This window comes from Salmo trutta, chromosome 14 (assembly GCF_901001165.1).
Source record: "Salmo trutta chromosome 14, fSalTru1.1, whole genome shotgun sequence".
Classification (NCBI taxonomy): Eukaryota; Metazoa; Chordata; class Actinopteri; order Salmoniformes; family Salmonidae; genus Salmo; species Salmo trutta.
In genome coordinates, this window is record NC_042970.1 from 58,733,280 (window position 1) to 58,760,470 (window position 27,191).

The 27,191-nt window shown below is 41.4% G+C and overlaps 1 protein-coding gene across 2 annotated transcripts in view; it reads left to right on the top strand.

The window, feature by feature from the left end:
- eml6 (EMAP like 6) overlaps nt 1–26,713 on the top strand; it is a 72,510-nt gene extending 45,797 nt beyond the window's left edge. For both annotated transcript variants that reach the window (XM_029776535.1, XM_029776536.1), the window contains 5 exons: nt 12,395–12,557; nt 18,712–18,815; nt 22,549–22,702; nt 22,868–22,968; nt 23,388–26,713. In XM_029776535.1, coding sequence (XP_029632395.1) covers nt 12,395–12,557; nt 18,712–18,815; nt 22,549–22,702; nt 22,868–22,968; nt 23,388–23,412 — 547 coding nt within the window. In that variant the 3' untranslated portion in view covers nt 23,413–26,713. The remainder of the gene's footprint in view (nt 1–12,394; nt 12,558–18,711; nt 18,816–22,548; nt 22,703–22,867; nt 22,969–23,387) is intronic.
- The last annotated feature ends 478 nt before the right edge of the window (nt 26,714–27,191 follow it).

Here is a 27,191-nt window from a genome sequence, read left to right on the forward strand (position 1 = left end):
ATGAGAACTTGTTACCAACTGGCCTACCTGGTTAAATAAAGGTGAAATAAAAATAAAATAAATAAAAATAAAAAAAACACTTGTCATAAATAGGTTTTAGTCCAGAGAGGCTAGAAAAGTGATCAAGATCTTCAATGAGACTGTGCAGGAATCCAAATTGTGGACTTAAGAAAAAACAAGAGCCATCAGCATACATTCACACTTTTGTTTTTATCCCCAGGATTTCTAACCCCTTGATGTTCTATGCTTAAAATATTTTGCTTCCTATTTCAAAATATCATTTGGTGAATCATGTATAACGAGTTTCTGTAAATTCTTTTTGGTAGAATTTCTGTGTTGAAGATTCAGTACATTTTGTGCATTTTTCCCCATTTTCCATCCAATTCGCTTTATTTTTGTAATACATTACAGTTGATCATTCTTGATTAAGTACCTCCATTTCTTTTTGTTTTTCCTCTAACCTATTTTGTGCCTCTATAGTACAGTTTTTGCGTTGTTACTTCCTCTATTTTCTTTATTAGTCTCATCTCTTTTGACCTAAACTGCTTTTGTTTTAATGTATTGTATTGAATGGCCTCTAAAAGTGCATTTGAAAGTGTCCCATAAAATTAGGTGATCTGCTGTACCTATGTTGTACAAATAAAGTAAATTGTGAGTTTTGTCTTAGTTAAGAACAAATTGTCATCCAATAGGCTTTGATTAAATTTCCAATATCCCCGTCCACATGGAAATTCTGTAAGAGTTAAATGGAGGCCAATTAGATGGTGGTCCGATCGCATTCGGTCTCCTATTGATACTTTTTAAAACTTTTGATGCCAGCAAGAACGAGACTAAGAAGTAATCAAGAGGCTAGCTTGATTAAGCCTCCGCCATGTATATCTCACTAGGTCAGGGTTTTTCAACCTCCATATATCCACTAGTTCTAATGTATCCATGATCTTTGTAATCTCCTTAAGTGCTTGAGGGTGATCGTTTGTAGAATGATTTCCTTTACGATCCAATGATGTACTGAAAACCGTATTAAAATCTCCCACCATAATAGATTGTTTTGTTGCTTGTGAGCTCAATAGATATATATTTTAAAAAAAATGGTGGATCATCATTATTTGGCCCATATAGATTAATTAGCCAGATCTGTTTTTGGTCCAATAGCATATTTAAAATAATCCATATTACTTGTGGATCTGTTTGCACAATCGGCTCAAAATGTGTAAACTCAGCAAAAAAAGAAACGTCCTCCCACTGTCAACTGCGTTTATTTTCTTAACATTCAACAACTGAGACATAAACTGAACATGTTCCACGGACATGTGACTAACAGAAATTGAATAATGTGTCCCTGAACGGGGGGGGGGGGGGGGGGGGTCAAAAAGTATCATTCAGTATCTGATGTGGCATTAAGTACTGCAGTGCATCTCCTCCTCATGGACTGCACCAGATTTGCCAGTTCTTGCTGTGAGATGTTACCCCACTCATCCACCAAGGCACCTGCAAGATCCCGGACATTTTTGGGAGGAATGGCCCAAGCCCTCCGATCCAACAGGTTCCAGACGTGCTCAATGGGATTGAGATCCGGGCTCTTTGCTGGCCATGGCAGAACACTGACATTCCTGTCTTGCAGGAAATCATGCACAGAACGAGCAGTATGGCTGGTGGCATTGTCATGCTGGAGGGTCATGTCAGGATGAGCCTGCAGGAAGGGTACCACATGAGGGAGGAGGATGTCTTCCCTGTAACGCACAGCGTTGAGATTGCCTGCAATGACAACATGCTCAGTCCGATGATGCTGCGACGTCACCGCCCCAGGCCATGACGGACCCTCCCCCTCCAAATCACAGGCCTCGGTGTAACTCTCGACGGTGGATGTGTGTTCATAGGCGACGTTGTTGCCGGTGATGTCTGGTGAGGACCTGCCTTAGAACAGGCCTACAAGCCCTCAGTCCAGCCTCTCTCAGCCTATTGCGGACAGTCTGAGCACTGATGGAGGGATTGTGCATTCCTTGTGTAACTCGGGCAGTTGTTGTTGCCATCCTGTACCTGTCCCGCAGGTGTGATGTTCGGATGTACCAATCCTGTGCTGGCGTTGTTACACGTGGTCGGCCCCTGCAAGGACAATCAGCTGTCCGTCCTGTCTCCCTGTAGCGCTGTGAGACGCCTCAGACAGTACTCACATTGCAATTTATTGCCCTTACCACATCTGCAGTAATCATGCCTCCTTTCAGCATGCCTAAGGCAAGTTCACGCAGATGAGCAGGGCCCCTTGGCATCTTTCTTTTGGTGTTTTTTAGAGTCAGTACAAAGGCCTCTTTAGTGTCCTAAGTTCTCATAACTGTGACTTTAATTGCCTACCATCTGTAAGCGGTTAGTGTCTTAACGAACGTTCCACAGGTGCATGTTCCTTAATTGTTTTTGGTTCATTGAACAAGCATGGGAAACAGTGTTTAAACCCTTTACAATGAAGATCTGTGAAGTTATTTGGATTTTTACGAATTATCTTTGAAAGACAGGGTCCCGAAAAAGGGATGTTTCTTTTTTTCTGAGTTTATTAATTAGTATAATCACCCCTTTTGTAGTGCAATGCGTACTGGCGGCAGAAAAGTCAGGCGCAGGAGAGCGAAAACTGATTTACAACGGTGTCATTTAATATCTATAAACCACCGTCAACAGAACAATACAATAAATGGGTCAAACAAAACCCGGTAAAATAACAGCATACTGTGTATAAGCACTACAAGAAAACAATTACCGACAAGGACATGAGGGGGAACAGAGGGTTAAATACACAACATGTAATTGATGGAATTGGAATCAGGTGTGATGGAAGACAAGACAAAACCAATGGAAAATGAAAAGTGGATCAGCGATGGCTAGAAGGTCGATGACTTCAACCGCTGAATGCCGCCCGAACAAGGAGAGGGACCAACTTCGGCGGTGGGGTTATGACAAGCTAACCAGGGTAGGCCCAGCACCACGGGAAACGCAGGAGAGTCAATAAGGAAGAGACTAATTCTCTCCGTGTGACCCCCCTGCGTCACCATGCCCAAAGGAGCGGTGACCTCCCTAATCAACCCTGACCCTAATGGTCGACTATCTAAGGCGTGAACGGGGAAAGGCACAGCCACGGGAACAATGGGGATCCCTAAACTATAGGCTAACGCTCTATCAATAAAATTCCCAGCCGGGCCTGAATTGACGAGCGCCTTATGCTGGGAATGCGCAACAGAGGGCTCTGGGTGAGAATGGTGCCGGCTCACCTGGGGTGACGCCAGAGCACCCTGCCTGCTGCCTCGATCCCCAGAGGAACCAAACCGGCACTGACCGGCAGTGTGACCTCTGCGGTCACAGATGGTGCACGAGCTGGAACCCCCTCCGTCTCCCTGCACACCGCCCCTCCCAGCTCCATGGGTATCGGAGAGGAGGTGCGGGAGGATGGAGCCACCAGACCCTGATCTGAACGTCTGTGGGTAGCCAGCAGGTTGTCCAGCCGGATGGACAGGTCCACCAGCTGGTCGAACGTGAGGGTGGTGTCTCTGCATGCCAACTCCCGACGGACGTCCTCGCATAGACTGCAGCGGTAATGGTCGATCAGGGCCCTGTCGTTCCATCCCGCGCCGGCAGCCAGGGTCGTAAACTCCAGGGCGAACTCCTGGGCGCTCCTCATCTCCTGCCTCAGATGGAAGAGGCGTTCACCCGCTGCTCTACCCTCGGGTGGGTGGTCAAAGACTACCCGGAAACCGCGGGTGAACTCCTCAAACTGGTCCATGCCGCATCTCCCTCTCTCCACACGGCATTGGCCCACTTCAGGGCTTTCCCGGTGAGGCACGAGACGAGGGCGGACACCCTCTCACGGCCCGACGGTGCTCAGGGGAGACCCCGGTTGTGCTGGTGGAGGCGCTGGAAGATCTCCGTCTTTCCCAGCGGTCCATTGTCTGGACAACGTGGTCCATGGCGGTGCCATGATGGTGGAGCATTGCTGCGTGCTCACGGACGCGCTCCTCCACCCCTATACCTGGGGTACCTGCTCCTGTTGACTCCATAGTTTGGTCGGTAATTCTGTAGTGCAATGCATACTGGCGGCAGAGAAGTCAGGCGCAGGAGAGCGAAAACTGATTTACAACGGTGTCATTTAATATCCATAAACCACCGTCAACAGAACAATACACTAAATGGGTCAAACAAAAACTGGTAAAATACCAGTATACCGTGCATAAGCATTACAAGAAAACAATTACTGATAAGAACAGAGGGTTAACCTCTATGGGCTAGGTGGGACGTTAGCGTCCCACTCTATTCAACAGCCAGTGGAATCGCGTGGCGCGAAATACAAATACCTCAAATGCAATAATTTCAACATTTCAAACATTCAACTATTTTACACCATTTGAAAGATAAGACTCTCGTTAATCTAACCACACTGTCCGATTTCAAAAAGGCTTTACAGCAAAAGCAAAACATTAGATTATGTTAGGAGAGTACATAGACAAATAACCACACAGCCATTTTTCAAGCAAGCATATGTCACAAAAACCCAAAACACAGCTAAATGCAGCACTAACCTTTGATGATCTTCATCAGATGACACTCCTAGGACATTATGTTATACAATACATGCATGTTTTGTTCAATCAAGTTCATATTTATATCAAAAACCAGCTTTTTACATTGGCGTGTGATGTTCAGAACTAGCATTCCCACCGAAAACTTCCGGTGAATTTACTAAATTACTCATGATAAACGTTGACAATATACATAACAATTATTTAAAGAATTATAGATACAGAACTCCTTTATGCAATCACTATGTCAGATTTTAAAATAGCTTTTCGGCGAAAGCACATTTTGCAATATTCTGAGTACATAGCTCAGCCATCACGGCTAGCTAATTTGACACCCGCCAAGTTTGGGGCAACCTAAACTCAGAATTACTATTACAAAACTTGGATTACCTTTGCTGTTCTTCGTCAGAATGCACTCCCAGGACTGCTACTTCCACAACAAATGTTGTTTTTGTTCCTAATAATCCATAGTTTTGTTTGTGCGTTCAGGTCACTATCCAAAGGGTAACGCGCGAGCGCATTTCGAGACAAAAAAATTAAAAAATGTTCCTTTACCGTACTTAGAAGCATGTCAAACGCTGTTCAAAATCAATTTATGGTATTTTTCTCGTAAAATAGCGATAATATTCCAACCGGACAATACTGTATTCATTCAAAGAGGAAAATAAAAAATGGCAAGGTCTCGTGAACGCGCATTTCCATTCCCTTTGTCCTCAGGCAGACCACTGACAAACTGAGTTACTATACTTTGCCCAGAGACAGGAGACGCCCTAATCTGCTTTCTGGCGGCTTTAGAGAGACAAGGGAAGCCTTAGAAAGTGCAACATAACCCCACGGATACTGTAGTTTCGATAGACAAGCAAAAGGATAACTACAAAATCGCAGACAGGCCACTTCCTACTTGGAATCTTCTCAGGTTTTTGCCTGCCATATGAGTTCTGTTATACACAGACACCATTCAAATGGTTTTAGAAACTTTAGAGTGTTTTCTATCAAAATATACTAATAATATGCATATTCCCATTTCTGGGCAAGAGTAGTAACCAGTTTAAATCGGGTACGTTTTTTATCCGGCCGTGAAAATACTGCCCCCTAGCCCAGACAGGTTAAATACACAACATGTAATTGATGGAATTGGAACCAGGTGTGATGGAAGACAAGACAAAACCAATGGAAAATGAAAAGTGGATCAGCGATGGCTAGAAGGTCGGTGACTTCGACCGCCGAACGCCGCCCGAACAAGGAGAGGGACCAACTTCGGCGGAAGTTGTGACACATTTTGAGTATCTTTGACCATGACAAAAATATATTTCCCTCTCCGTCCTTTTTTCCACCCAACCATCTATATTTGTAGAATGAGTTTCTTGTGAACAATAGATATATTATTTCTCTTTTAGCCATGTAAAAATGTATCTTCTTTTTTTATGATCTGCTAGGCCATTACAAGTATAACTTGCTATACTTATTTCCCCACTTACCATAATGATATCCATGTTTCAATTATACTTACCACAACCAATGTTAGTAAACTTACCATTAAAAGCACCATGATGATTAAGTGTCCTTTTAGCTGTACCATAATAATTTGCACTGTTAAGCATACTGTAACTTTGTAAACCTCCAATTGTCCTAATATTCCACCCACTAAAACCTCCCCCCATATCTAGGTCTGTTGTCACTAAGACCATCAGACCATCTCCCTGACTCATGACGCACCTTTGCGTCCTAAGGCAAACCCTTGGCTGCCAATTGGCGTTGGCCAGAGGGAAATATGGGCAGTTCCATGATAACATAATTATCTATGAGGATGCCTAAGAGAACTAACCAAATAACATGGAAAACAGTCTGGGAAAAATAAATACGCTTAGGTTGGAGTCATTAAAACTCGTTTTTTAACCACTCCACAATTTTCTTGTTAACAAACTATAGTTTTGGGAAGTCGGTTAGGACATCTACGTTGTGCATGTCACAAGTAATTTTTCCAACAATTGTTTACAGACAGATTATTTCACTTATAATTCACTATATCACAATTCCAGGGGGTCAGAAGTTTTACACTAAGTTGACTGTGCCTTTAAACAGCTTGTAATATTCCAGAAAATCCATGATGTCAAGCAAAGAGCCACTGAGTTTGAAGGTAGGCTTTGAAATACATCCACAGGTACACCTCCAATTGACTCAAATGATGTCAATTAGCCTATCAGAAGCTTATAGAGGTGTACCTGCTTATTGGAGGTGTACCTGTGGATGTATTTCAAAGCCTACCTTCAAACTCAGTGCCTCTTTGCTTGACATCATGGGAAAATCAAAAGAAATCAGCGAAGACCTCAGAAAAACCATTGTAGACCTCCACAAGTCTGGTTCATCCTTGGGAGCAATTTCCAAACGCCTGAATGTACCACGTTCATCTGTACAAACAATAGTACGCAAGTATTAACATCTGACCACACAGCCGTCATACCGCTCAGGAAGGAGATGCGTTCTGTCACCTAGAGATGAACGTACTTTGGTGCGAAAAGTGCAAATCAATCCCAGAACAACAGCAAAGGACCTTGTGAAGATGCTGTGGAAACCAGTACAAAGGTATCTATATCCACAGTAAAACGAGTCCTATATTGACATAACCTGACAGGTTGCTCAGCAAGGAAGAAGCCACTGCTCCAAAACCGCCATAAAAAGCTAGACTACGGCGTGCAACTGCACATGGGGACAAAGATAGTGCTTTTTCGAGAAATGTCCTCTGGGATGAAATAAAAATAGAACTGTTTGCTCATAATGACCATTGTTATGTTTGTAGGAAAAAGGGGGAGGCTTGCAAGCTGAAGACCACCATCCCAACCGTGAAGCACGCGGTGGCAGCATCATGTTGTGGGGGTGCTTTGCTGCAGGAGGGACTGGTGCACTTCACAAAATAAATGGCATCATCAGGGAGGAAAATTGTGTGAATATATTGAAGCAACATCTCAAGAAATCAGTCAGTAAGTTAAAGCTTGGTCGCAAATGGGTCTTCCAAATGGACAATGACCCCAAGCATACTTCCAAAGTTGTGGAAAAATGGCTTAAGGACAACAAAGTCAAGGTATTGGAGTGGCCATTACAAAGCCCTGACCTCAATCCCATAGAAAATATGGTGGGCAGAACTGAAAAAGTGTGTGCGAGCAAGGAGGCCTACAAACCTGACTCAGTTACACCAGCTCTGTCAGGAGGAATGGGCCAAAATTCACCCAACTTATTGTGGGAAGCTTGTGGAAGACTACCCGAAACGTTTGACCCAAGTTAAACAATTTAAAGGCAATACTACCAAATACTAATTGAGTGTATGTAAACTGACCCACTGGGAATGTGATGAAAGAAATAAAAGCTGAAATAAATCATTCTCTACTATTATTCTGACATTTCACATTCTTAAAATAAAGTGGTGATCCTAACTGACCTAAGACAGGGAATTTTTACTAGGATGAAATGTCAGGAATTGTGAAAAACTGAGTTTAAATGTATTTGGCTAAGGTGTATGTAAACTTCTGACTTCAACTGTAAATATATCGCAAGACCAGTCCCTTTTTTTATGTCCATTACATGCAAGACATATTTCATGTGGTCCTCATTCTATCCTGTTGTATTCCGACAATAAAAGGAAGAAGGAAAATGGAACATAGATTCTAACAGCCACTAATGACTGCAAGTAAAAATGTGTTTTCATCACATTATATCCTATTGTATCGTTCCATGGCTGTGCCAGAGCCGACTGCAAGCCAACCCCGGGCACTCCCTTATGGGAAGGCATACTCAAGTTCAACTCACAATCGATTCCGACACAGCCACGGCACGACAGCCACGAACACATACAGTACTGACAATCCAGAGCGAGTAAACTTGTAAAACCAACCCTCTCTCCACCATACACGTTTTTTATTCCAGGGTTGTTGCTCTATCACCTCGGCTGTTTTACACCTAGGCCTATAGCATTAGGATCAAGAATATAAAAGGTAGCATAAATAGCTTATATAGAAATATATATATATATATATATCTCGCTTAGAGAAGTGCTTCCATAAGCCAATTATCGTTAACTTGAATCCCTTTATCCCAATGTTAAGCAGCCCACACACACTAGAGACAACAACCCTGTTGACAATACCTAATCCATCCATTTGCCGGTGTGTATCGGAAGAATAATCATCCTTTACATTTTTTACATTGAGATTTATTTTTTAAATGTAAAAGGGTAATACCAATTATTTTAAGATCGTATAGGCCTATTCCAATAGAGACCCTAGGCAGGTTTTTAATTATATAATCCTTTATCCGAGCCCTATAATACATATATTTCATATTGATTATGTTTTATCTTAAAAGCTAATCATTCCGATTCACATCGGCAAACAAGGGCCGCACTATATAACAGCTTTTAAGTCATAATATACCCAACCTCTACAATTAGGACATATCATCATAAACAACAAAAAAACAACCTTGGTATTTCTAATGTACAATCTTCAAATTAAATACATAAAAAAATCATAAAGAATAAAAAAAGGTCAGCCTTACCCATCCTCGCCTTCCTCGAAATCAAAACCTGATATTACGTCCATATAGTCCAAAGTTCCATATAGCCTATATAGAAAATTAATAAGTTCATCATACCCATTCAGCATTACCATAAATCCAACCTTATTTTAAGTCCACGGTTCCATAATGCATGAATAAAAACAAAAAAAGTTGTTCATGCAAAATATTTGTTTTTGTAAAAAAACAATGAATCCATATTTTTATTGTGGTGCAAATATGTATAGGGGACTACTTCAACAGGAGGTAGCTACACTCAGACACGTTATAATCTTTGAGTCCTTGAACATTTGATTATTTACATATAATTGATCGACCACTAGACGAACATTCTGCTTCTCTGCTCTGAGCCTTTTGAAAGTGGGGTACAGGGCACGTTGTCTCTCCACTATTTCATGAGGAAATTGTTCATTAATAGAGAATGGGGTGTTCTTCAATTCCCCACCCTTTTGTAACAAGGACATTTTCATTTTCTAGTGGGTTAGAATAGCTACGATCGGACGGGGCCTTCTCTCTGCTCTGTTACCAAAATGGTGAGCTCTTCGAAAATCAATTGTTTCCACCTGTTCGTCCGTCATCTTGAGATTACGTTTCATGAACACCTTGACTTTTTCCATCGTTGACATCCTCCTTTATTCCCATTATAACAATATTATTTCTCATACTTCTGCACTTTAGATCAAGTAATTCGCTTTAATTGTTTTATTATCATACCGCAGTGCACAGTAGTTTTCAATATCTTATTTTCCACTTGTAGTTCTTCATTTTATTACTGTAATCCATTCCTCTTTTTAAGGCCTCAACCTTCCCCAAGAGCCCAGGCAATAGATCCATTTTTTTAACTGCTCTCTCATGCTTGTAAGCAATGCTCTATCTTATGGAGACAGTTATAAAAACGTCCCTCTCCAATGTTAAGTTTGGAATTTTAGACGATGGCTTTCCTCCTGTTTCGCTTGCAGAACTCGAGGGAAGGTCTTCTGTTTGTTTCGATGTATCTGTTTATTTTTTAAGCATATCAAAATTCTGATCAATATATAGTTCCAGATTCTCTATATTATCCAGAATGCTTTGTTTTGTAGTTATCAGCTAATCCTCATTTTTTGTGATTAATACATAGGACAAAGTGTGCCTACCACGCTGCCACCTGTTACGTCATCACCCTCTAGAGCCCCCTGACTAGTTGTTTTGATACACCATCCAAAGTGTAATTAATAACTTCACCATGCTCAAAGGTATATTCAATGTCTGCTTTTTTTTTTTACCCGTCTACCAATATGTGCCCTTCTTCATGAGGCAATGGAAAACCTCCCTGGTCTTTGTTTTTGAATCTGTGCATGAAATTCAATGCTTAACCTTACAAATAATTTTATGTGTGGGGTACAGAGATGGGGTAGTCATTAAAAAAATCATATTAAACACCATTATTGAACACAGAGTGAGTCCATGCAACTTAATGTCTGACTTGTTAAAACTTCTTATGGCTTGAATCCCGTTAGCGGGATCGATATGACAACAGCCAGTGAAAGTGCAGGGCGCCAAATTCAAAACAAAAATCTCATAATTAAAATTCCTCAAACATACAAGTATTATACACCATTTTAAAGCTTTACTTCTTGTTAATCCAGCCACAGTGTCTGATTTCAAAAAGGCTTTACGGCGAAAGCAAACCATGATTATGTTAGTCACAAAAAAACAGCCATTTTCCAGCCAAAGAGAGGAGTCACAAAAAGCAGAAAGAGATAAAATGTATCACTAACCTTTGCTGATCTTCATCAGATGACACTCATAGGACTTCATGTTATACAATACATGTATGTTTTGTTCGATAAAGTTCATATTTATATCCAAAAATCTCAGTTTACATTGGCGCGTTATGTTCAGTAATATTTTGCCTCCAAAACATCCGGTGATTTTGCAGAGAGCCACATCAATTTACAGAAATACTCAAATGTTGATGAAAATACAAGTGTTATGCATGGAACTTTAGATAAACCTCTCCTGAATGCAACTGCTGTGTCAGATTTCAAAAAAGCTTTACCGAAAAAGCACACCATGCAATAATCTGAGTACTGCGCTCAGACACAAAAACATGCCATACAATATATCCACCATGTTGGAGTCAACAATAGTCAGAAATAGCATTATAAATATTCACTTACCTTTGATGATCTTCATCAGAATGCATTCCCAGGAATCCCAGGTCCATAATAAATGTTTGTTTTGTTCGATAAAGTCCATCCTTTATGTCCAAATACCTCCTTTTTGTTCGCGCCTTCAGTTCACAAATCCACATTCATGACGCGCAGGTCAGACGAAAACTCAAACATTTCTATTACAGTTCGTAGAAACATGTCAAACGGTGTATAGAATGAATCTTTAGGATGTTTTTATCATAAATCCGCAATAAAGTTTCAACCGGAGAAATCCTTTGTCTTCAGAAATGCAATGGAACTGAGCTACCTCTCACGTGAGCTCGCATGGCTGAGGCTCATGCCCTGCTGGCAGTCCTCTCACTCAATGAGCTCTTATTCATCCCCACTTCACAGTAGAAGCCTCAAACAAGGTTCTAAAGACTGTTGACATCTAGTGGAAGCCTTGGGAAGTGCAAAATGACCCCACAGAGACTGTAGTTTGGATAGACAATCACTTGAAAAACTACAAACCACTTCCTGTTTGGATTTTTTCTCAGGTTTTTGCCTGCCATATGGGTTCTGTTATACTCACAGACATCATTCAAACAGTTCTAGAAATGTCAGAGTGTTTTCTATCCAAATCTACTAATAATATGCCTATCTTAGTTTCTGGGCGTGATTAGCAGGCAGTGTACTCTGGGCACGTCAGTCATCCCAAGCTACTCAATACTGCCACCATCCATAAGAAGTTAAGAACATTTTTTACTGTTAAAAATATAATTCCACTTTGACATTATGGGGTTTCGTGTGTAGATCAGTGAGAAAAAATATATAAATTGAATTAATTTTAAATTTGGGATGCAACAACAAAATGTGGAAAAATTCAAAGGGTGTGAATACTTTCTGAAGGCACTGTATCATAGAAAGCAAGTACTTATTGCATTTGAAAATGTCAATGGATGCATTTGCTCCATTGTTTGCCTTTTTATTTGGATTCCCACTTTATAATCTCCCACTCTTTATGCACATTTGGTGATTTTCCATTGAGCTTGCTTTTTTTGTCCAGGACTAGGCTTAATCTATGTCCGGGAAACTGGCCCATACAGTATGGGATTAATCAGGTCATTCTTTGTTATAAAGATTCAGCCCAGACAACCGTCTGCTAGCAGTGGGCTCTGTGGACAACGCGGTGGACTTCTACGACCTTACTCTGGGTCCTTCACTCAACCGTATTGGCTACTGCAAGGACATTGCTGGCTTTGTCATCCAGATGGACTTTTCGGCTGACAGCAAGTACATCGAGGTAAGACTGGATAATATTTTCATGCTTTAATCTTTGTAGAGGAAAAATACAGACTTAATTGATCAAATGGAAAGAGCACTCCTCAATCAATGTTTCTGTGCACTGGGACCCCTCACATTAGTTGTTATAAACTGAGAGGTGGCTCTTGGCAAATTACTATTACTAGTCTGTTCAACCTTTCTTTCCTATCGTCTGAGATTCCTAAAAAGATTGGAAAGCGGCCATGGTCATCCCCCTCTTCAAAGGGAGAGACACTCTAGACCCAAACTGTTACAGACCTATATCCATCCTGCCCTGCCTTTCTAAAGTCTTCGAAAGCCAAGTGAACAAACAGATCACCGACCATCTCAAATCCCACCGTACCTTCTCCACTATGCAATCTGGTTTCCGAGCTGGTCACGGGTGTACCTCAGCCACGCTCAAGGTCCTAAATGATATCATAACCACCATCGATAAAAAACAGTACTGTGCAGCCGTCTTCATCGACCTGGCCAAGGCTTTTGACTCTGTTAATCACCGTATTCTTATCGGCAGACTCAACAGCCTTGGTTTCTCTAATGACTGCCTCGCCTGGTTCCCTAACTACTTCTCAGAGTTCAGTGTGTCAAATCGGAGGAGCTGTTTTCCGGACCTCTGGTAGTCTCTATGGGGGTGTCACAGGGTTCAATTCTCGGGCCAACTCTTTCCTCTGTATATATCAAAGATGTGGCTCTTGCTGCGGGTGATTCTTTGATCCACCTCTACACAGACGACACCATACTGTATACATCTGGCCCTTCTTTGGACACTGTGTTAACAAACCTCCAAACAAGCTTCGATGCCATACAACACTCCTTCCGTGACCTCCAACTGCTCTTAAAATGCTAGTAAAACTAAATGCATACTCTTCAACCGATTGCTGCCCACACCCGCCCTTCCGACTAGCATCACTACTCTGGACGGTTCTGACTTAGGTATTTATAGTTGTCCACATATTCTAGGTGTCTGGCTAGACTAAACTCTCCTTCAAGACTCACATTAAGCATCTAGAATCGGCTTCCTACTTCACAACAAAGCCTCCTTCACTCATGCTGCTAAACATACCCTTGTAAAACTGACTATCCTGCCTATCCTTGACTTCGGCAATGTAATTTACAAAATAGCCTCCAACACTCTACTCAGCAAATTGGATGCAGTGTATCACAGTGCCATCCGTTTTGTCACCAAAGCCCCATATACTACCCACCATTGCGGGTAGTATGCTCTCGTTGGCTGGTCCTCACTACATATATTCGCCGCCAAACCCACTGGCTCCAGGTGATCTATAAGTCTTTGCTAGCATAGCAACACCCACCCGTAGCACGTGCTCCAGCAGGTATATTTAACTGGTCATCCCCAAAGCCAACACCTCCTTTGGCCGCCTTTCCTTCCAGTTCTCTGCTGTCAATGACTGGAACGAATTTCAAAAATCACTGAAGTTGGAGACATATCTCCCTCACTAACTTCAAGCATTGGCTGTCAGAGCAGCTTACCGATCGCTGCAGCTGTACACAGCCCATCTGTAAATAGCCCATCCAACCTACTACCTACCTCATCCCCATATTTGTTTTTTCTGCTCTTTTGCACACCAGTATTTCTACTTGCACATCCTCATCTGCACATCTGTCACTCCACTGTTAATTGCTAAATTGTAATTACTTCGCCACTATGGCCTATTTATTGCCTTACCTCCTTACTACATTTGCACACACTGTATACAGATGTTCTATTGTGTTATTGACTGTACGTTTGTTTATCCCATGTGTAACTCTGAGTGGTTGTTTTTGTTGCACTGCTTTGCTTCATCTTGGCCAGGTCGCAGTTGTAATTGAGAACTTGTTCTCAACTGGCCTACCTGGTTAAATAAAGGTGAAATAAAAAATAAAATGAAACATGTACAGTGCCTTTGGAAAGTATTCAGAACCCTTGACTTTTTCCACATTTTGTTACGTTACAGCCTTATTCTAAAAAATATATATATATTTTTTAATCGTCAGCAATCTACACCCAATACCCCATAATGACAAAGCGAAAAAGGTTTAGAAATTATGCAAATCTATTTACAAAAAAAAAAAAATGATACTTTACATAAGTATTCAGACCCTTTGCTATAAGACTCAAAATTGAGCTCAGTTGCATCCTGTTTCCATTGATCATCCTTGAGATGTTTCTACAACTTCATTGGAGTCCACCTGTGCTAAATTCAATTGATTGGACATGATTTGGAAAGGCACATACCTGTCTATATAATGTCCCACAGTTGACAGTGCATATCAGAGCGAAAGCCAAGCCATGAGATCGAAGGAATTGTCTGTAGAGCTCTGAGACAGTATTGTGTTGAGGCACAGATCTGGGGAAGGGTACCACATTTTTATTTTTAACCTTATTTTACCAGGTAAGTTGCCTGGTACAGCAACGACCTGGGGAATAGTTACAGGGAGATGAATGAGCCAATTGTAAACTGGGGATGATTAGGTGGCCATGATGGTATGAAGGCCAGATTGGGAATTTAGCTAGGACACCGGGGATAACACCCCTACTCTTACGATAAGTGCCATGGATCTTTAGTGACCACAGAGAGTCAGGGCACCTGTTTAACGTCCCATCCGAAAGACAGCACCCTACACAGGGCGATGTCCACAATCACTGCGCTGGGGCATTGGGATATGATTTTTTTTTTTACCAATTGGTAGTTACATTCTTGTCCCATCGCAGCAACTCCCCTACGGACTTGGGACAGGCGAAGGTGGAGAGCCATGCGTCCTCCGAAACACTACCCTGTCAAGCCGCACTGCTTCTTGACACACTGCTCACTTAACCTGGAAGCCAGCCGCAGGTCCGATTGTGGGCGCCCGGCCTGCCACAAGGAGTCACTAGAGCGCAATGGGACAAGGAAATCCCAGCCGGTTAGACCCTCCCCTAACCCGGAAGACGCTAGGCCAATTGTGCGCCGCCTCGTGGGTCTCCCGGTCACAGCTGCTGTGCCACTCGGGAGGCCCCAGGTCCCCAAGTTTGGAACCACTAAGACTCTTCCTAGAGCTGGCTTTGGTCAGAGAGGTGACCAAGAACCCAATGGTCAATCTGACAGAGCTCCAGTTCCTCTGTGGAGATGGGACAACCTTCCAGAAGGACAACCATCTCTGCAGCACTCCACCAACCAGGCCTTTATGGTAGTGGCCAGATGTAAGCCAATCCTCAGTAAAATGCACATGACAGCCCGCTTGGAGTTTGCCAAAAGTCACCTAAAGGACTCGGACTGTGAAACAAGATTCTCTGGTCTGATGAAACCAAGATTGAACTTTTTTGGCCTGAATGCCAAGCGTCACATCTGGAGGAACCCTGGCACCATCCCTACTGTGAAGCATGGTGGTGGCAGCATCCTGCTATGGGGATGTTTTTCAGCTGCAGGAACGGGGAGACTAGTCAGGATTGAGGCAAAGATGAACAGAGCAAAGTACAGAGAGATCTTTGATGAAAACCTGCCAGAGTGATCAGGACCTCAGACCTGATCATGACCCTAAGCACACAGCCAAGACAGCGCAGCAGTGGCCCAGCCAGAGCCCGGACTTCAACCTGATTAAACGTCTCTGGAGAGACCTGAAAATATTTGTGCAGCGACACTCCCTATCCAACCTGACAGAGCTTGAGAGGATCTGCAGAGAAGAATGGGAGAAACTCTCCAAACACAGGTGTGCCAAGCTTGTAGCATCATACCCAAGAAGACTCGAGGCTGGAATCACTGCCAAAGGTGCTTCAAAAAAGTACTCAGTAAAGGGTCTCAATTTTATATACACTGCTCAAAAAAATTAAGGGAACACTAAAAAAACACATCCTAGATCTGAATGAATGAAATAATCTTATTAAATACTTTTTCCTTTACATAGTTGAATGTGCTGACAACAAAATCACACAAAAATAATCAATGGAAATCCAATTTATCAACCCATGGAGTTCTGGATTTGGAGTCACACTCAAAATTAAAGTGGAAAACCACACTACAGGCTGATCCAACTTTGATGTAATGTCCTTAAAACAAGTCAAAATGAGGCTCAGTAGTGTGTGTGGCCTCCACGTGCCTGTATGACCTCCCTACAACGCCTGGGCATGCTCCTGATGCGGTGGCGGATGGTCTCCTGAGGGATCTCCTCCCAGACCTGGACTAAAGCATCCGCCAACTCCTGGACAGTCTGTGGTGCAACGTGGCGTTGGTGGATGGAGCGAGACATGATGTCCCAGATGTGCTCAATTGGATTCAGGTCTGGGGAACGGGCGGGCCAGTCCATAGCATCAATGCCTTCCTCTTGCAGGAACTGCTGACACACTCCAGCCACATGAGGTCTAGCATTGTCTTGCATTAGGAGGAACCCAGGGCCAACCGCACCAGCATATGGTCTCACAAGGGGTCTGAGGATCTCATCTCAGTACCTAATGGCAGTCAGGCTACCTCTGGTGAGCACATGGAGGGCTGTGCGGCCCCCCAAAGAAATGCCACCCCACACCATGACTGACCCACCGCCAAACCGGTCATGCTGGAGGATGTTGCAGGCAGCAGAATGTTCTCCACGGCGTCTCCAGACTCTGTCATGTCTGTCTTGTGCTCAGTGTGAACCTGCTTTCATCTGTGAAGAGCACAGGGCACCAGTGGCGAATTTGCCAATCTTGGTGTTCTCTGGCAAATGCCAAACGTCCTGCACGGTGTTGGGTTGAAAGCACAACCCCCACCTGTGGACGTCGGGCCCCTCATACCACCCTCATGGAGTCTGTTTCTGACCGTTTGAGCAGACACATGCACATTTGTGGCCTGCTGGAGGTCATTTTGCAGGGCTCTGACAGTGCTTCTGCTCTTCCTTGCACAAAGGCAGAGGTAGCGGTCCTGCTGCTGGGTTGTTGCCCTCCTACGGCCTCCTCCACGTCTCCTGATGTACTGGCCTGTCTCCTGGTAGCACCTCCATGCTCTGGACACTACGCTGACAGACACAGCAAACCATCTTGCCACAGCTCGCATTGATGTGCCATCCTGGATGAGCTGCACTACCTGAGCCACTTGTGTGGGTTGTAGACTCCGTCTCATGCTACCACTAGAGTGAAAGCACCGCCAGCATTCAAAAGTGACCAAAACATCAGCCAGGAAGCATAGGAACTGAGAAGTGGTCTGTGGTCCCCACCTGCAGAACCACTCCTTTATGGGGGGTGTCTTGCTAATTGCCTATAATTTCCGCCTGTTGTCTATTCCATTTGCACAACAGCATGTCAAATGTATTGTCAATCAGTGTTGCTTCCTAAGTGGACAGTTTGATTTCACAGAAGTGTGATTGACTTGGAGTTACATTGTGTTGTTTAAGTGTTCCCTTTATTTTTTTGAGCAGTATATTTTTGTATAACTTAGCAAACATTTTAAAAACTTGTTTTTGCTTTGTCATTTATGAGGTATTGTGTGTAGATTGATGGAAAAAAAACAAGTTAATCAATTTTAGAATAAGGCTGTAACGTAACAAAATATGGGAAAAAATCAAGGAGTCTGCATACTTTCAGAATGCACTGTACCTAGCATGGAGTTAATTGAATTATGTGGTAATAAATGTTTTACTCACCTGAAAAGTTAAGTTATCCATTCAACAGCTTTATTATGTTTTCTGGCAAGTTATTAAAGAGGCAATCTGCGTTTCAAACAACAATAAAGCAGTAACCCGCCACTTTCTTAGTAAACAGCGGAAGGATGGGGCTTGAGAAATGTAACCACTCTCAAATTCATAGACGGAGCTATGGATGCAAGGATGGGCCATCTAGGAGATCAAAACGATAGCTAAAGCCTTTACTGTGTTTCATTACAATTACATTGTTTACCAACAGTGGAGTGAAACAAGCTTATATTTTGGGTTGTGTTGGAGTAAGACTGTTGAACTAAGCTCATGAGACATTTATATTCTTCAAGAATCAATGGCTGGACATCTTTAATTTTTAAGTCCCAAAATGGATGTGTCAATCCCAGATTGCCCCTTTTAACTGGTTTAATTTCATTATTAATGAAAAAGTTATATTACTGAAAGTTATTACATTAACCTGTGTTATTACGTTATCCATTGTTACAACCCCTCTTCATCTCACCATAGCAGAATTGTGTGGGATGTCATTACAGGTGTCCACAGGTACGTACAGTCGGCAGGTCCATGAGGTTCCATCAGGAAAGATGGTAGCTGAGCAATCTGTTATTGAAAGGATCACTTGGGCCACCTGGACAAGGTAAGATGCTTCAAGAACTAAAACAGGTATATTACAGTTGTAATCTGTTCATATTTATGTTCTAAAACAGCTTGCACAGAACGTTCCTGTAACATTCCCTAAAGGTTCTCATTTGGTGATTTGAAAAATTACTTTTCCCACAATGTTCAGGGAACTAAAAATGTGTTCTTCAGACTGGCGCCAGGATACAATGACTACGGGGCAGTTGAAATCGGCGTTGGGGCACCATTTTTTTAGGTCCTTGCATTGAAATGATTGAATTCTGCTTATATCACGGTATACAACAATAAAATTAAGTTCAAATGCTTTTGACCAAGAAGTGACAGGTTGGTGCGAAAATCTCTTCTGCGCTTTATCAGCACCATGTACAGCACCCTACAAACTAAAGCAAGATTTGATTAAAAAAAAGCAACATTGTTTTCTTACCTTTTCTGAAGAGCCACAGTGTCCTTAAAAACAGCCTATAAGTAATTACAAAAACACTTCATTGTGTTTCGAAATGTAGCATATGAAAAACTTTATAGCCTATTGTTTTTTACTTTCCTAAAACAATAATTGTCCACCTCATGGTTCAGCTGTCATAGATTTGAGCACTAAATACATCAGGGCATTGCATGCATCGGGCCTATTGGCGAAAGTGTTAATATTGAAAAAGAGAATGGCCTCTCCGGTGGCACAGCGGTCTAAGGGGTTCGATCCCAGGCTAGGTCACAACCGGCTGTGACCGGGAGTCCCTTAGGGCGTTGCACAATTGGCCCAGCATTGTCCGGGTTAGGGGAGGGTTTGGCCGGGGGGGGGGGCATTGCACAATTGGCCCAGCGTTGTCCGGGTTAGGGGAGGGTTTGGCCGGGGGGGCGTTGCACAATTGGCCCAGCGTTTTCCGGGTTAGGGGAAGGTTTGGCCGGGGGGGGGGGGGGCTTTACTTGGCTCATCGTGCTCTAGTGACTCCTTGTGGCGGGCCGGGTGCCTGCAGGCTGACTTCCGGTCGTCAGCTGAATGGTATTTCCTCTGATACATGGGTGTAGCTGGCTTCCAGGTTAAGGGAGCGGGTGTTAAGAAGCACGGCTTGGGGGGGTCATGTTTCAGGGGACGCATGACTAGACCTTCGCCTCTCCCGAGCTTGTTGAGGAGTTGCAGCGAAGAGACAAGATCGTAATTGGATATCACGAAATTGGGGAGAAAAAAAAGGGGTAAAAATTACACAAAGAGAATCAGAGGGAGTGGGGGAGGCGGCGGCATGCTACGACACCGACATTCATTTCTTATTCTTGTCTGCTATACAGATATAGGCTTACAGAAGGAGGCTAATTCGTACATTTTCTATTCAAATAAGCATTATATTGTTCGATTATAGCAGCAACTCTGGTAGGCCTAAAACATTAATCCACACCTCAGTTCAGCTGTCGGTCATTTAAAGAGCCTGTGCGCACTGCCTTCGTACCATATGCCTGCAGTATATTAGGCTAATAGCCACACCAAACCTTCGCAAATGTTTCTAAACTTTATAAGAGTAATATCAAAAGTAATTCAAGCCATTGTTTCTAGGGAAAGACGAGCAGGATATTATATTGCAGCAAACCCAACATTACAGTTGGAACTTAATTTGGCCAAAGAAAAGGGCTCAACAGAATGAATAAAACCTACTTGTGAACTGGTTTAAATCTTCACAAAAGTTTTGAACAGGCTATATTTGTAACGGCTGTCGTAGAGAGGGTACCAAAGCGCAACGTGTTGAGTGCTCATGATGAAATGTATTTTAACTCAGAACACTAAAGACAAAATAACAGCCAACAGTTCTATCATGCACAGAAGACTAAACAGAAGACAACTACCCACAACCACAGGTGGGAAAAACCCCTACTTAAGTATGATCTCCAATTAGAGACAACGAGCACCAGCTGCCTCTAATTGGAGATCGGTCCAAAAAACAACATAGAAATAGAAAAACTAGAACCTAAACATAGATATACAAAACATAGAAAAACACAAAACACCCCCTGTCACGCCCTGACCTACTCTACCATAGAAAATAACATCTTACTATGGTCAGGACGTGACAATATTGCAGCAATTTCCAAGAAAGGCTAGTGTCTAACGTACCCAACAAATGACAGAAATAGGCTAATGATATTTATTTTATGACAGGCCTACATAATCTTCAACTAAATACAGCGCACACAATTAAATAGACAGATCGAACTTAATTTAACAAAATAAAACCAAACACATTTTGCATATAAAAAAACTGGTTTGGATTAATAAATAGGCCTACAATAATAACAATGATATACAATAATGATAAAACGTTTATAAATACGAAAACATTTATAAATTAATGTTCCAAAATTGCATCCTACCGGAATAGCGAGTCCACTACAATATTAAAACTCTTGTAGCAGGGCTCCAGATTAACCATTTCCCCTAGTTTTTCAATTGGTGGCACCAGCCCATGATTTGGTCGCACCAATTTATTTTCAGGCAAAACGCATTAGAAAAACTTAGTACGCTTATCATCTTATAAAGTAATACACAGTGATTTACAAAAAAATGTAATAGACTGCTGAGATGGCATTGAAAAAATACGTTATTTCATAATTTTGTGATGTTTTGATTCAAAATATTTTAATGTGCAACCTAATCCAGTAATTGTCATGCATTTTGCGTAGACAATTATGCTTTTGATGTTATATTATTACTTTTAAAATAGTCTTCCTGAATTTTCACATTTTTGGGGGGTTCAGTAAAAATGAATTTGCATGCATCTTTATGTACTCTAATATCATAGCCTAATTTATTTGGGGCCAATTCACCACCTGAGTATGAAAACTCAAAACACATGAGCTCGATAACTAAACTCTAAAGATAAAACCACTCATAGTAGCCATGTATTTATCTAACAGTACATTTAATGTCCCAATAAACTTTGCAGTTGTAGCCTACTGTCCAATGAGACCTATGGTCGCAGTCTGGAGCCCTGCTTTTGTAGGCTTTTCACTATAGGCATAATCTCTAAATGTTGTTTAATTTCAATGAAAAAGGCCTCCTTTCTCTCTCTCCTCAGCACCAGGGCATCCCCGGCCAACTTGGCTGGCTACAATTGTATTTATCGGCTTTTCATTTATTTTGTCGGCCAAAAAGACAGCATTTACCAGCTAACGGAAACCCTGCTCCCCAGTGGCTTTCTAAAGCCCGCACACGCCTACACACACTGCAGCGTGCTCTGTTCATTGTGCTGACACAGCGCAGCGGAGATACAGATTTTGCGGCAACCTGTCACTCAATCATTTGAAGTGTTTTGCTATTTTTATATGGGGACATCGAACTTAAACTGATGGGGCACAAATTTCAACTGAGGGGGCTAAGCCCCCTTTTGCCCCCTCGTGGAGCCGGGTACGGGTTTCTTGCTAGCTGCTTGACACTCTAAAATTGAAACTTTTCTACTGCTGTATTTTATTAGTCTGTCATGATGGACCGTTAACATTTAGCTGACCAGCGCACATGAGTTTTGGTTTTGGGTCTGATATGTATTATATTGATTTGTGCCCAAAGTCATTATCAGTTAAGTACACTGATGATACACATTATTCCATTTGATGACTCAACTTCGATCATTATAATAAATATATAATGACAGTATTCAACATGTACAGACCACACCCAATATTATGCCATATATTTTTTTCAATTAACGTTACGTTTTTACAGTAAACAACCACTCTGCTTGCTTTCACAGTGTACTAGGAGATGAGGTGCTGGGGGTGTGGCCGCGAAATGCTGAAAAAGCTGACGTCAATTGTGCTTGCGTCTCTCATGCCGGCCTCAATGTAGTCACCGGGGATGACTTTGGCCTCGTCAAGCTATTTGACTTTCCATGCATAGAAAAATTTGTAAGCATTTTCCGTGTGACTACCAATGTACACCCATTTTATTGATATTATAAAATAAACCCCATAGTCTTGACTTGAGAATGTGAATTTGTATATTTTCTGCAGTTGAAATACTAATTATTCTACTTATAATAATATAACTATTAAACATCTATCTTTTCATAGGCCAAACACAAGCGCTACTTCGGCCACTCGGCTCATGTGACAAATATTCGTTTCTCCTACGATGACAAATATGTGATCAGTGCAGGAGGCAATGACTGCAGGTAAGTAAAATAAAAAATAATTATATGTATGAAACCATTGTTCCCTGAGGGAGGGGAATGAGACAACTTTAAGTATGAGATATCCCACAGATGTCAGATGTAACAAAAAGTTTCCCAATGGATATAAGGACGTGGCACAATAAGTTTAGACTCTCCATAACGAGCAATGAGGACAGGGCTATACTAGTGGAACTATCTGGGTAGTGTTCAATAGGTACCAATTTTCTGTTGCAAAACTTCCCTAACGAACTCGACCCTGGTGTTATGTTCCATTCCCCTCCTTCAGGGAACCAATATTACACACTAAAATGGATGGCTTAACTATTTACGCCGATTGAACCGAATAAAAGGAATGTAATATAAAATGATGAGATTCAAAAATAATTATTACTAATATTACTTTTGTTTCTCACACACAGTTTGTTTGTATGGAAATGCCTGTGATTAAGTGTCACCAATTCTCACTGGATCTCTTCAGATGCAAAGAAAGGATCCGGACGCCTCAATCTGAGCTGCTGCATGCCTGAAATGCTGCATTTACACATTTGTGAACTAATAATGACCTTGACCAATGCAAATTAGCTCTAACCTGGAATCAAGAAAACAACATTGCTATTGTGATAGAACATACAGTTCTCTAAACGTTGACTGATTGATTGTCATCTGGTGGTACATGGCAATGTCTCAGGGGATACAGTACTTAATATGTTATGAATATAATTCAGTTTGTGAATTCCCGTATTACACTTGAAGTTTTGGGAATTATGAATTGTGATTGTGACAATTGATTTATTTGTTTGTGCAAATAAGTATACGGTATTGATAATGATAATAATTAGTGTAAACACTTTTTATTACAGAGACAAATCTCAGTGATACAGAGCAAGTTTCAGAAATGCGATGAGAATCTGTTTCATCGACAGTGTGATATTTTGGAAATGAAAAATATAGGTTACAAGTATACTGTAAAACATATTAGGCGTATTCACTGAGAGTAATGTAAGGCACAACATTCAAGAGGACATATTTCAGAGGGTCAAATGGTGTTGTACCACCCTTATTTTTGTTCAACTTTTTTTCCCATGCTTAACACATGAAATGGCAAGAACCATGGTCAAGTCAATTTGTTATACAAACACGTTCTTCAGCCATTAATGCATGATGTTTAAGTGCCTTTAAGAAATGATTCTCAAATGATCACTTGACATTTTTTATACAGTTCTGGTGCTATAGAACATGTAGTCATAGGGCTTTTATAAAGTTAGTCGTATTGATATGTTATGTCTGTTTTTTTTCTTATTATTCTTGTACATTGACCAAAACCTATTATACTCTTACTTGCAGCTTTTCCTCTTAAAATATATCCAAATGCATGGAACTCAGGAGCCATACAAGGCATTAAAGGGGAACTTTAACTAAAAGTCATGACTTGACATTGTGCCCCCTAAAGATACCATTAAGTGGCCATTCCTGCCAATTAACATGTTCCTATATCCATGGTGAATTGTCCAAAATAACCATACCATTGTAAATAAACAGCATTTAATCCAACTATCATTTTTAGTTGAAATACCCTTTTTAGTACTGTGATAAAGTTTATTGTACAATTTTCAATGTGCACTTTGTTTTTGTTATTGTATCGACTTTGGCCGGGATTCAATATAAGGTGTGTTATAGAGCAACACACTCTTTAGCCGACATCGGCAGCGTTTACCATGAATGCGCTCTCCGCAAATGACTGGGACATTGCCTTAAAAGATGCATTGTCGGCTGCACTGCTCTATAATGCGCATTGGATTGAATGCCATCCTTTATTTCCTAAGAATATGTTTAGTATGCAATATGCCAATCAGAAAAGCAGTCAGTGGGCCTCAATCTTCACATGGACAGAAATGTTGTGTATTTGCTGTTTAGAAAACTAATTTGTAAAACCCATGCTTATCAAACATGCATAAATACCTTAATCTATTTGAAGGGAGAATGTGAGTCAAGGACAAGCATCATTGAAAAACAGCAAGTGAATAATTTTTTGATTATGAGATGACAAGTTTATTTTATTAAATACATATTTGAATTATTACTGTCCAAATGCATACATGGTACTGTCAGTGGTTAGGAACTTAAATGTTGTAATTTATTTTGGTCTACTTAATAACGAGTTCTAGTTCTCTGAAAAGGCCATTGCGGAAAAACACGTGTCCTAAAAACACATTTTCATGTGATCAGATGTGTAAATGTGATCATGTGACGTGTTCCAAAAACACACATTTTCACATGAGAAATGTCACATATCTATCTACATGTGAAGTCGTGTTTTTTCTGTAAGGGGGGTATTTGTGTGCACCAAAAAACTAACTGAGCGTAAAAATGTTTCTGGAAACTGTGAAATGTTCGTGAAACAATATACATTATTAGCCTAAACACAAATTTGTGCTGCACTCGATTGATAAATGAGACCCACTGTGTGAAAATGACTATGGGATCCAACCTTTTCTGCTTTTCTGTCTACCTTCATTTTTATGTCCATGCCATTCTTGCTGACATACACACTGGCCTGACACAACTTTGAGCTGGGTTGTGTTCATGAGGAAACACCGCTATGCAACGGAAAACAAACAATTGTTTTTTATTGGACCAGTGCAGGTAGTCCCTCCAAGTTTCAGTCGGCTTTCTTCAATTTGGTGCTGAATGAACACAACCCTGATGTTGAATTGATTAGAAAATGATTTGGCTATCAATGTGATATTGTCGTGCGTGTGCGTGTGTGTTTTAGATTAACTTTGGTACAGTTGTCTGCATTGTAGAGCATAGTTTTTGTAATATGTCCAGGTTATTCAATATTTATATAGTAATGTAAAAAGCATGAATTTATTCAGACATTCCAAATCTATGTGGTGACCAGTAATACATTTATGACAAAACTATGTTTTCAAAATGAAATAGAACAAGTAAGTGATGGGGGGTGTAGTGCGCCAAGAAGTCCCCCCAAAGTGGTTTATTTTCATAGAACTGCGCAACCAAATAGTCTGTTCTGTTTACACCTGTACAATGTCTACTGGCCATGGATACTTGCCATCATCTGAAGTTGCTACCCTCCAGGCAGAATTTGATTGAGTCAACATAGTTTCTTCATTACTCAACCTACATCAACATGTCTAGTTGGTTAAATTTCTAATTCATTCATTCGTTTTTGTCTCATTGAAACACACATTTATCTTGTACCAAAACCGTATGTTGAACAGACATGTTTGCCTGGCAGGTAGCTTTACTTGCCAACTGATTAACAATCATTCATCCAGTTTTGTCTAAGGGCTGGATTCAATCCATGTTGTGGAAGTATCACGGAAGATCTGCGTTAAAATGTAAAGGTAATTTCTGATTGAGCTGACATATGCAGCGCTTACCATGAATGCAGCCTCCACGTACACGGCAACATTGCCTTTAAATTTCAATCAAGCTATAACTCGGATCTTCTGCGTTACGGATTGAATCTAGCCCTAACTTGGTTTTGGAAACAGAAGGTCAAACAAACACGGGGGAGTGTTTGACAGGTGTTGCCACTTGTCATTCCATCACTGTAACTAGAGGCGTCATGCAGGCACCCCAAAATTCTGAGGGGCACAAAGTACGTGAGGATGACTGGAGGGTGGAGAATTTGAGAAGTTGATGTTGTATTTTTCAAACACCTGAAACAGCTTTTTCCTGCAAACCAAAGCCATTATCATTATGCTTAATTCTTAATTGCATATCTAAGCATACCTCTTGAGTAGTCTGTATCCTCCTGACTGGTGGTTATTTTTTTAAAGAAACTAAATATACTTCTCTGCATAAATCTGGGTAAAAGATTGAAAGAAATGTGAGTCTTATTCAGTACATTTAGAAATTGCTTGCTTTTCTAATGTCGACCAACCTTGCCAGGAGGCATGCCAGCTAAGATAGTTAGACAAGCTAGCTATTCTAACTTGATTGATAGCCCGAAATGATTAGGTTCCCAATCTCATAACTATCTGGGCTAGCTAAAGCCAACTTCATAAAATTGCTAGGTGGCTGGTAGCATTACAGAGAAACAACAACTACAAAAAATAAACATTTTTTTGTATTATTTATATATATTTTTTCAATCTGAGGGCATGACGCCTCTGAGTCTAACAAACTGTTATCTTAAACACATCCACTCCCAATTGACTGAATCAAGTATTCATCAAAGCCATGGTGATTATGTC